The sequence below is a fragment of the Adelges cooleyi genome, unplaced genomic scaffold, assembly GCF_023614345.1.
Source record: "Adelges cooleyi isolate 19-005CV unplaced genomic scaffold, UGA_ACOO_1.1 ACOO_flye_CR_arks_rails_tigmint_CR_PRNA_651, whole genome shotgun sequence".
Lineage (NCBI taxonomy): Eukaryota > Metazoa > Arthropoda > Insecta > Hemiptera > Adelgidae > Adelges > Adelges cooleyi.
In genome coordinates, this window is record NW_026096352.1 from 8387761 (window position 1) to 8400042 (window position 12282).

General features: G+C 31.5%; 1 protein-coding gene across 1 annotated transcript in view; it reads right to left on the minus strand.

Moving 5' to 3' along the window:
• LOC126844998 (hemicentin-1-like) overlaps window positions 1–12282 on the minus strand; it is a 156612-nt gene that overhangs the window by 22806 nt on the left and 121524 nt on the right. The window contains exons 6-10 of the mRNA XM_050583568.1: window positions 7355–7561; window positions 4346–4503; window positions 3295–3439; window positions 3084–3214; window positions 2671–2830 (exon numbers count right to left, since the gene is read on the minus strand). Coding sequence (XP_050439525.1) covers window positions 2671–2830; window positions 3084–3214; window positions 3295–3439; window positions 4346–4503; window positions 7355–7561 — 801 coding nt within the window. The remainder of the gene's footprint in view (window positions 1–2670; window positions 2831–3083; window positions 3215–3294; window positions 3440–4345; window positions 4504–7354; window positions 7562–12282) is intronic.

Sequence of the window (12282 nt, forward strand, 5' to 3'; positions counted from 1 at the left end):
TTTTTGGTTAAAATACACTAAATTTCTTTAAAACTAATTATAATAAACTATTAGTAGCCTTGTATGGAATGGACAAAACGGACGATGATACGGCGAGGTTAAGGATTAGTATAGCCAAATCCTTTGTGTGTCAAATGAGATGAAAAAGACGGTAGGTATTAATTTATCCTAACAATAAAATAAATTATATTTAACTTGGACTTGACACATGGGTGAATTTGTACCCACGTGTGTGCTTTATCATATCATACCGGTATGCTTTAATCAACGAGTATACACGTGTGGATAATTTTCACATGTATCAATGACTTCAGTTTTCCGTTGACGTTACGGACTCGTTGCAGAGTCCATCTTCAGATCGAGAGTTACTGTTGTACTGTAGTGATACTGACTGACTCGCTCATTCCTAACGCTTTTTATACGTCCCTAGTCCTTGCAATCGTGTTACTGGACCAATGGATATCGTATAAGTGTTCTGCCTTGTCATAACATGTCACGATGTTCCCTTGATTGTGCCTTTTTCTGCATCTGCAGTTTACATTTTCTGACTCCGCAACGAGTCCGTAACGTCAACGGAAAACTGAAGAAATGTATACACCGGAAAATGATCCATGTGTGCACATACACATATTGTATTCAATAACACAACACAACTAGGTAGTACCTTATTGTACGCGACAAATATTCAGGGAATCGTGGACGAACTGGACAGTAGGATTTTTTGTTACTGAGGGGGTTTTTGTTACTTATAAATTAGCAGCTTAATTTTATAAACCGATTTATTTAATCGTAACGGTGAAGTCAGTCGGACGTAAAAAGGCCCTTTTACGTATTAAGAAGAGGTATCCTTTTCAAAAAAAAAACTTCTTCGAAATTGTTATATTATAATGGATTTTGTGAGATGTAAATATAAAGCTCTTACGTTTTAATTCGGAAATTATTTATTTTTTGTTCATTAAATATAATGTCTGTCCTATAAGACATTTGGGCTAGTTGTTTTAAATATTAGACTGAGTTGTAAATGTTGAACGCGTGCACTGAGACTAGAGGGAATTTTCGTTAAAAGTTTACTGTACGATAGCTATCTAAAAATAAATTATTTGCGCTTCAAAAATGTTCTCAAATAATATGATTTTGAATTGCGTACCATAAAATAGATTTATCATTGTGCGTTGTAGTAGTGCATGACTGATAACAGAGACGTTTTAAAACTCTCTATTCTATTTCCGGCAATAACAGCCTTATTAAGTGTACCGGGTTGGTTGTTAGTGCATTATACATTATACTCTTGTGTGTACTCAATTATTTTGATAACTGAAATACTACCTATTCATGAACTTGGACACTAGTACATCTGTCAACTGCCATCCTAACAAAAGCTCAGAGTTCAACGCCCGAGTATAAATGTTGGGAGTAAAAAGATTATCACAGTTGGATTACGGTAGACACAATTCAAATGGATCTCGACAATTTTTCACGGAGAGATGTTTAAAAATGGAACTACATAGATAAAACATTTCTAAGCGATACATACCTACAGATGTCGAGTAAATTAATCCTACATGGTTGTGTAGTATAGTTCTTAAAGACCAATGTATTTTAGCAAATAAGCAATTAAATGTAGGCCAAACAATCAAAACAAAACTATACAAAATTGACTACTCAGTAAAAATTTCAATAATGTTTAGTATTTAAGGCCGCCCAAATTACTTTGTCGGATTCACTCTCCCGTAAGCGACCGTTCTGTTACGAGGAGGGTATTGTCGCGTGCATTATTGTTTTTACATTGTTTTTACGAATATTATAATTGTGTGTGTGTTTATTAACTTTTGAGTTACTTTTCTTTTACTTAATTTAAAAATGTTACCTTTTCTCCCGTTGATTTTAAGGTAATTCGAAACGAAATATTCTTTTATATTAAGTGTATTGTGTTAAAGACCGCATCTCCCGAGGAAACCAGAGTACGACTCTTGTTTCTTTGCTAGTGTCAGTACTTGCATTCAAGCTACCAACCTGTTTATTATAGTAATAAAGCTAGACAATATAATTGTCCTGAGGAATTATACTATTTATAATCAGAGGTTTGATCGTTGGACGGATAGTCACCCGAGGCGGAAACAACCCGGAAGGCGACTAGAGCTCTGCCACATTTATGCGCACTTACTAAAAAGTCACTTTAGTGTTTAGGTAAAAGGTATTATTTACAGTGTGCGTGTGTTTAACGGTTCGTGTACCAAAGTGCGTATACGACAGTTGACTATTTCTAACAACAATAATTACCAGACTAAAATTAAGTTGCTTAACCCGAATGGTGCACCGTTTATTCTAGTCTAATCAGAGTTAACAAAATGTCATTAGATTCATTTTGTGTTCAAATAAATTATGAAAACAAATTATATTAATAAAAAGAGAACTTGACTGTGTTACTTATAACAAATTATTTAAATAACGTTAGGCTCCAGTCCAAATTAACAGCTGTTTACAAATAATACTTTATTCAAATAATTTGTCAACAACCCGGGTTGTTTAACTAAATGATTAGTATTTGGAAATGATGCAAAGATTCCGAATACATTTACCATATTTTATTGATTTTATAGGTTTTCTTCGTGTGATTAAACAATACTATTATTGAAATATTAAATGTTATATTATTCATCATCCACTTACATTTCACGTCGAGAACATAAACATCACTGACAGTCTTTCCTCTGGCATTGGAAGCCAAGCAACGATAGCGCCCCGATCCCTGCCGCGTTATCGACTGCAACACTAAGGTCTGATTGCTATAAATAATCTTCCGGCTTCCGTAAGGTCCAACATTGGTGTCCTATTAAAACACAAAAAGTCAATGTACATATTACTATTATTTTTATTATTATTGACCATAATATTTGTTATGTACCGCCAAATAATATAACATTATAACGTAATGGTTTTTATCCGTCGCATAAAAACTTAAATGGCGTCGAAGGGACATTTGATAGTAATAACAAATAAGATGCATAAAACATAAAGAACAGTGAATGAAAAATAAACAAACTAATAAATTAATTAATAAAAAAATAGTGCAACGAACGTACGTTGTGGTTCCACTCCAGTTTTGTTATAGCTGGTGATGCTTTGACCACACATTCGAAGTATACGTCGGACCCTTCTTTAATGTTGGATGCGTTCAAATTTCTTCCCAGATTTATTTGCAATCTTGGAGGATCTGTTAACAAAAAAATACAATCAAGAGATCCCGTTAAATTGAATATTTTATTCGAAAAACAAAACGGAATTAAACCGTACGCTGTACGCCGAGTGTTATTTGGTGATGAAGCGTGTGAGCTGGAAAATATGTATTACTGGCTTGGCAGCTAATAACACTTTGGTCGTCATTATCATCGGGTAAAATTTTCAAAGAGCTCCAAGTCATATTGCTGTTTTCGATGACCTGTAGCAAATTATTAATGATACGCATGAATAATAATAAATTATTAATTATTCTTTTAAATTGCGCTGTAGTCTGATTTTTTAATATCTTCAATATTCTTTGAAACTGAATAAATTATAACGTATGTTGTTTTTTATATGGTAATCTGATTAAAATTTATCAAGGGCTGTAGTATCTGGTATAGTATATACATTTCTATAGTGTATTTGCAAACTTATGAGTGCCTAGTTTAACTGAAGGTGGCCGGAGTAGATGATATCACAAAAGCTGTTATTATTTCCGTTATTAATTGGCGTGATTGACTGGTCCCTTTTAATATTTTTTTGTTAACTGATACGAAACACTAATTACACAAGTATGACTTGCACTTAGCCGATTTGTTTAAAAAAATGGCTTAGAGTCGATTTTCTAACAGCTATGGATTATTGTACTTTAGGGAATATTTTTATGATAATTTCCTCGATGTATTTAAATGGTATTATTTTAGATTGTATTTTAATTAACTATGTAATAAGTAAAATACTGCTCAGTGATCATTGATTTAAAGTGAACTTTATAAAAACAGATAAAATGTTAAATGAATCACGGTCTTGTCAGTGAATTCGGTTTACTATAACATCGACTTAATGGTGTGCCTAACACATTAATATACATAATATTATATACTACAGAGTTTATTATAGAAAAAAAAATCAAAAGGAACTACCGTATAACATCGCCGACCTTTAAAGGTCCGAATATACTTTGATCCCCTTTTCGAAAGGTCGGTGACGTATACAATCTTGGGACAACGACTTATACAAGACCGACCCCGTAACTTGCGCAATCAACCTCTTTGTATTTTTACCTACACGCCCGTCCATTAGGGCTTAGACAAATTGTATTTTGGACGCGCGATGTACTTACCTTTATCCTTTTCGTCTCGAAGTTAATTGCCCGTCCGTCGTGGTACCACGTTATGTTGGCAGGCGGCCTGGATCCGTACGACACACAATCCAAACTGTTGTATTCGCCCGAGGTCAAAGGTTGTTCAGCTCCTGTGATGGCTACGGTCAACGGTTTCACTACACAAAATCATACGATCATTTTCGAGTCAAATCGACCAGAAAAAAAAAATCTCTTATCCGAAAATACACTTTATATCAAATACAAATTTTGTCCGAATTACAAATGAGAATAGGAGAATTAGATTTACCTTTAACGGACAATACTTAAAAATTCAACTCTTTCAAAGGTACTATATTTTTTTACCTATTTAACCTATCCAAATTATTCGTAATGAAGATGTAGCATAAATAAACTCGGAATTTCGTTGTCGTTCAAATTAAAATGCCTCTTAAAGCGAGTGTTACAAAAACGTCTTAGACTTGTGATTTAAAAAAAAGTCTGATACACATTATTAGAACGTTAAATTAAAAAAAAAAAAATTATACTCCAAGTACCGATTCGCCGATTTAATAAATATTTGTAAGCAAATAAATATTATTAAGATAGCGAGATTTTTATGAAATATTAAAAATATAGTTGTCATTGTAATCAGTAAGGACTGTGTGGTACATTTCCATTAATTAAAAATGTGATAAAAGTAACGGGTGGGGCTATTGAACTAGTTTGTAGCTATGGCAAAATACAACTGTGGGTTTTAATATTGAAAATGAGTGTTGGACTGCCTCAGATTAAAATAAAGGGAGTGTATCATATATGTAATTAATTAATAATGTATTTACTTTTGAAAACCAAATTATTCTAGCTGCATATTTCACTAACTACAGTTCTTTAATTTGTTTTAAAATATATATTATTTGCCAAGCGTTGGCCAGTCTTTACAAGTCACAAGAAAACCGACAGACATTTATTTTGTTATTTGTTTAACCGCTACTATCATACGTAACTACCAGATTAAAACTTTTATAAAAGTACACACACACACACAAGCCGCCGGAGAGGCAATTAAGCTTAAGAGTTTTCGGAACGGAGCGACAGCTAAACTGTTTTGTGTTTTGTTTTAGCAGCATATTTTGTTGAATAAGCAAACAGATGTTTCTTCGTCGTGTGTTCAAGAAAATTAGTCTCGAGATAAATGCTTTTTAATGTAAGTTATGTCTTCATAAGAGTTTCTTATACATATACTGATACACATTACAATAGCCAACTGCAAACTCATACTTTAAAACACTATTACTATATTATATAAATTACGTAGCAGTATATTATTTGTATTTAATGACGGGTATAGTCAATTCGATCAGGGTTTATCCAATTAATATACACTTAATTTATTATAACTTATTATTATATAATATATATTTATTAAAACATATTAGTTTAGATTTTAGGGCATAGAAAAAAATCATTATCTTTTTATTGTAAGTTAAATTTATTATTATTTAAAATTATTAACATACTGTGTTTTTTTATAAGTATTTATTCGTAGAACCATGGCCATTTATTTATCCCGGAGCTTTAGAATTTAGCTTTTTTTTGATAACTTTTAATACTTTTATACTGCAACAATATTCTTTACAGTGTTTATACGGATTTCCGCACGGAACAGTATTCTAGAAAACTTGGTTAGTGTCAGTAATGTTAAATGTATATACATTACATTTAACAGTGGAGTTGCCATTACAATATCTCTGTGGGTGCTTATTTTTCGACCGCTTTTAGAAGCTTTTTATACAGTATAAATAGACGGTGAATATTTTATTTCTCGCTAGGTTGTTAAATAATGTGGTTTGCTTCTTGTAACGGTTTAAAATATTGTTTGTACACGATACCTATCTATTTCGGGAAAAAGTTATTTGTTTTATATTGTTTTGATTGTTATATTGGCGGGCCAAGTTTTGATAGCAATTTCTTAATAATGAATAATATACAATTTTTAAGTTCTCGAATTATTAGTAAGACACTTGACCCACCATGACACAAATTAGATCTGTCTACATAATACTATTATCGGTGTACACTGCTTAAATTATTACTATGTATATACAAGTATCATTTTGGATTTTCGTTTCCCCAAAGTGCTCATATAAAAGACAAAAAAAAAAATTTGTATTTTGTGCCCTATTTTATAATAGTTTCAAATCCGCACATCATTGTTTCGGTCAAAACACAGTAGCCAATTTTTTTGTTGATTTCTAAAAATAGTGTACCTCATATTTGTATATTATTATTTTTAATCCCAAAATAATATTTACAAGAACTGATGTCCGAATACTTATTATTATATTTCCTAACGCACTAAGATTGGCACGTCGAGTTTTCCTATGTAATTTATTATCCCTTGTTTTATCGTCCGCCATACGCATTCATGCAGTTTCTCCGTTCGTTTCTCGGTCCAAAATTTCATTTTTCCCGTCACGTATAAAGCTGATATTATTAAGAAGAAAACTATACAGTTTGTGTAACATAATTTTCTATATTATATTTAACAAATACCGTGATATTTCGAAGCTGATGTTAATTTAATCAAGTTGGTGCATTTTTACTTGTATGCGTCATATAACATTTTTACCGACACGGTATCCGGTTAGTGTAACGAAAAAAAAACTGTTAAGCAAGGTATTTTCTCATGATCAGATATTTTTTCAAGTCCGTCTAATCATTAGTCGTCGTACGGTCCGATTACAAAAGTATGGGCGTTCGATGAAACAGGCGGAGGAAAGTCAGTCTCGCTATACATAAACAATATCCCATTGATTTAGACGCCTGCTTGAACTTATCGAACGGTTATAATTATGTCTACAAGAAAGAAAATTGAAGTTTTTCATTACAACCATCGTCGTAGGCTCATTCATTATTCACCGAGCGTATTCAACAGACATAGTTATGGGTTTGTAATACATTATTTACCAAGAAGAAAAACTATAGTTTTATTTTTACTGTGTTATCTCATCGCGGTTATATACTCACGGTAAACGTTTATGACGACCGAAGTGGACAGTTGGACGGCGTTGGCTATATTGGACGCTTCGCAGATAAGTGTTTTGCCCAAGTTCTCCCTGCGCACTTGGGCGATTCTCAGAGTATTAGCTACAGCTGTATCGCCTATTCTCGTGCCGTACGCCGTGTCCTCGTTGTCTCCTCGTATGTTCCACATCACTCGTGGCAAAGGATGCCCTACACAAACCACACAACGTTACAAATTACAATTTGCCAGGAACCATCTAACGATGGCCCTACATGTTGTGCTGCTTAAGTTGGTTTTGTTTAAGATATTTTCTTAGTTATTCATAAAAAATGCTCAATATTTATTGACCTAACCCGGCTAAACGGTTTCAGTGTTTCAATAACTATTGTCATTTGTACCACGTATAATTACTAAAATATTAGCATGTAGTACTTAAATATTTTCAAATCAATTGTTAAATTGCATAAATCAACGGATGATTTTTGACCGCAACATATTATTTTTTTTTATTTTTTTTAATATCAATATTATACGTGTTTAGAGATTTGGTGTAATGTTCCTTCTTTGTGTAATTATAACACAGTTAATTAAGGCATATACATATTAATTACAAATCATATCAGCGCGGCAGGTTACAGACTGTCTGAGCGCTGTGCAGGTGTATAATATAAAACTATAACTAACATCACTTTTAAAACCGGCATCGGATATCGGGATTCGGGACTCACACAATGTATAAATAATCTGGTATAGTACATATTTTGGTGTTCGTAAATCATTTACCGATCTTTTCGATTTTATTTTGTTTGACTTCAAAAAATTGTTGTTACAATAATTTAGCACATATCGGAAAACGCCCCTGTATTCATTGTCCTTTCAAAATTTGGATGATTGACCATTCAAATTTTTCATCATATAATAGATTTCCTTTTTATAGCACTTTTCTTTTTACTTCATATTCGAAACTTACCGTGTGTGTATTATCATTGAGTATATAAAAATCACGGTTATTTTAAACGTATTAGTTCTACTGTAATTTACTGTAACTAAAGAGAAAAAAATAACGCGACAAAAAGTAATAAGTGTTTTGCAAAATGTTAGATTCGCTTGAGCACGATTAGATTTTGTCTTAATCGCTTAAGCTAACTACGCCGTGTTATTTCCAACAATGTAATCATTATCGTGGATCTTCTGGAGCATTTTATATAGATACGTTTTAATTAGTTAAAGAGCCAATTATGCCACCACACGTGCCGCCCGTAAATCACGGACACCCTGCGACGGTTAATCCGAAGATCTCATCATCATTAAATAAGACCTATTTCGTGATAATGTACTACGACGCGGTAACGCCTTCCCGTTAAACCACGTTTCAATGCGCTGACAATTTTAATTGTGCGCATCTGTCCGGTAGAGGCTTTTGTATAACTTAGACAACCTAGCCATAGTCCATTAAATCAATCGAAGAACACTAAGACACTATGGTAATAATACCGATAAGTGGTGAATCGGTCAAATAATGTGATCGCCTATCAAATGTACGTCAGTGCGGTGACAAAGGACTATAGTTCATATCGTTCATGGCTCTACTCCAACAATCTGAAGGTCTGGAAACGCATTGACTATAGTTGCATAATTTCCCATGTATTACTATACACTACTTGTCTATTGTAGGTCAAACAATTTTAAACGGGCCGACTAATACAACGGTGCGCAGTCCTGCACATCAGTAATCGCTTAAACGGCATTTGAACTATCGTAAGTGGTTGTCGATCAAAATGTAGTTAAACAAATTAATAAACGGATATTTTAGTTTCAGTCGTCTGAGCACGGTGTACACAACTGAAAGGCTATTGATACAATAATCAACGAAATAAATATCCGTGTTAGTGTCGTTGTTAGGAGGCGCGCAATTACTAGAGAAATAAATATTGTTATTTAAAAGTGGATCGACGCAGACTCAATAGTCCTTAAGTGCGGATATAAAGAGAAACGGTACTGTAAAATTAACAGGACTAACAGTTTAAAGTATTATCTACCCCTGATCTTGTGAAATTTAAACTTTTTTATTATTATTAAATAATCTACGATTGATATAAACATGTTGTAAATTTTATTGTTTTGATAGGGACATCTTTAAAATATATGCATTATAGAATTAAAATATGTAGAGATGTTATTATTAATAATTGAAAGTCAATAATACAAAAGGCCTAAGCTGCCAAAACATTGTTTAATTTGAAAAAAATTAAAAATAACAAAAACCAATACCCTAATTTTTTTTATTTTGTCATAATTAAAAAAAAATATGAATTTATGATGATTTATTAAGTACAATACTTGATGTATATCGTCCGAGGGAGTTTAAGACAAAAACATAAAAACCTTATTGTATATTTAAGGGTAGCAAAATATTGTTTCGATATGTTTCCCTATCAATCCACTGATATAACCAACTTAGAAATAGGTATGGGTTTAACGCGAATAATAACATACAGCTTAACTTCTCTTTTCTTGTAGACTAATATAATATTAAGTCTGGTGTGTAGAAATATTGATGCTCTAAATATGAAAGTACTAAATTAATTATGTTTTTTAAAAATATCCCATTAAAAAAAGTTAGTGTACAATAACATTGCCTAATATTGTATTAACAGGCATATACAAATGACTTTAATTTTACTTTAAAACGTTTAGCTTGTTGAATGAGATTTCGTTTGGTGATTATAATACATTCGTATACAATACAAAATATGTTTAATTATTAATTGTCTATTTATTATGATTATTTTTTTTAAGTAGTATAAGACAAATATAAAATACATACAAATAAGTACTTTATTTCTGAAAGTCGAATGGTATATGTAACGATATATTATAATATGTACTTCATTTAAATATAGAAACTTTTCAATCGTAAGATATTTTATTATAATAGTTTTAAAAACTATTATAAACTCAAATTAAAAAAAAGCAGTTCTTGTTTGTTAGGCTTAAAGGTAAAAACATTTTTTTTTTATAATTTATTTGGAAATCTTAGATATAAAAACGTATATTGTTTGCCTACGTTTTGCATAGCTATAACCTGTAACAGAATAAGATAAAAAAATAATAATAACGAAGCATGTCTGCTTTTAAATTAAAATAACGATAATAAAGGCTGATAATGCGTAAGGAGTAGCTCGTAGATTTAGACGCTTTCGTTATGAATAAAACCACATGCTTTCTAAAATTATTGTAAATTTATTTTTTATGCACGAGAAACAAGTTATTATACTAGCGGCGCAGCGCATGTTAATGGCAATGTATGTATAGTGGTACAAAGTTTACACGCATTCTAACAATAATGGTCGCTTAGGGAATAATTTTTATAGTTTTGTAAATTTAAATACTTCAGCAGTTTGCATATTGTAGTAGTATTTGTCTTGTATTGTTTAGATAATTACTGAATTGTAGGTAGATATACAAATACAATATTATATACTATATTGGAATTAGATGGAAACTTTTACAACGTATATATTAATGAAAAAAATGCAATACCTACTAAATGCCTTAAAATTAAGAACCTTAATATATGCAAATAAACCCTCTAAAAAAGCACGTATTTTTTCAAACATTTCTCACAATGGACGGGGGTAATACCATGTCACTTTGTTTAGAATGTTTAAGCGTGTATGAATGATATTAAAAATTAACACAGACTAAAATAACCTTAAAACAAAAAAATGATCTTTGTTAAACTAATCCAAAGGTATGAGCAAATAATTAGATTGTCGGTTTCACAAAAAAAAATGTGTAAATTTAATAATAAAAAAAATAATTTTATTAATCTGTCAACAAGCTAAATTGAAAAGAATTTTGGGAACAGAAATCGCAAAACATTATTAAAAGCTCTCCTAATAGTATTTTACAATAAATAAAACTAAAAATGTTCTCCATATTCGAAATACCTTAATGGTTTTTGTTTTAACCTTAAACAAAGACAAGTTTTAAATAAAAAAAAATTAACAAAAAAACAACATAGAATGTATTCCTTTTGATTAAATTTATTAGCAAATCGATGCTACTATAGTCTAATGCCATTATTAAAATCAAGATTACTATCCATAAAGTCTAAAATTACGTTATAAGTCATAGTTAAACCAATTACTCTATATGCATGTAGTACATGGGCCACGACAAAATCAGATGAAAAAAAGTGAGAAGTGTTTGAAAGAAAGATATTAAGGAAAATCTTTGGTCCAAAGAGAAATAACGATGGAGAGTAAGAAACAACGAAATTGGATAATCTTTAAAAAGAACCTACCATTATTGGAACCCTAAAAAGTACGAGGATAAGCTAGGCAGGACACGTTTGGAGGTCTGAAGGAATAATTGGTTTAATAACTAAATGGAAACCCAACACTAAGAGACCTAGAGGACGGCCTAGACAGAGATGGGTGGATAGAATACAGGAAGACTTAAAACTACTAAATGTAAGGAAAGCAGAAGAATGTGCAAGAGATAGAGAGGGGAGGAGACAACATGTAGTTGCAGCGATTGGCCTTAAAGGCCTGTAAAAGCCTAGAAGAAAGAAAGAAGACTGAATTTATACAATTTTTTTAAGCTTAATTAAACTTATACATTTGTAAATAACTGACAATCTAGCTTTTTTAATGCTAACTTAATACACAATTATTTCTCGCTTTTGTTCAAATTGTATGCTAAACCTTGTTTTTGAGTTAAAAAAAAATTAAATACATACTTCAAAACATTTAAAAAGTGTTAAAAAAACAATGGCTATACGTAAGGTAAAGATATTTAATTGTTTAGATGGATTATTTCAACACTGTTATCTGATTAATATTCTATAAACATTAACGAACCGATTACCTACAATGACAATCGAGTCACATAGTGGCGTGTTAAACATATTTTATCGACAATG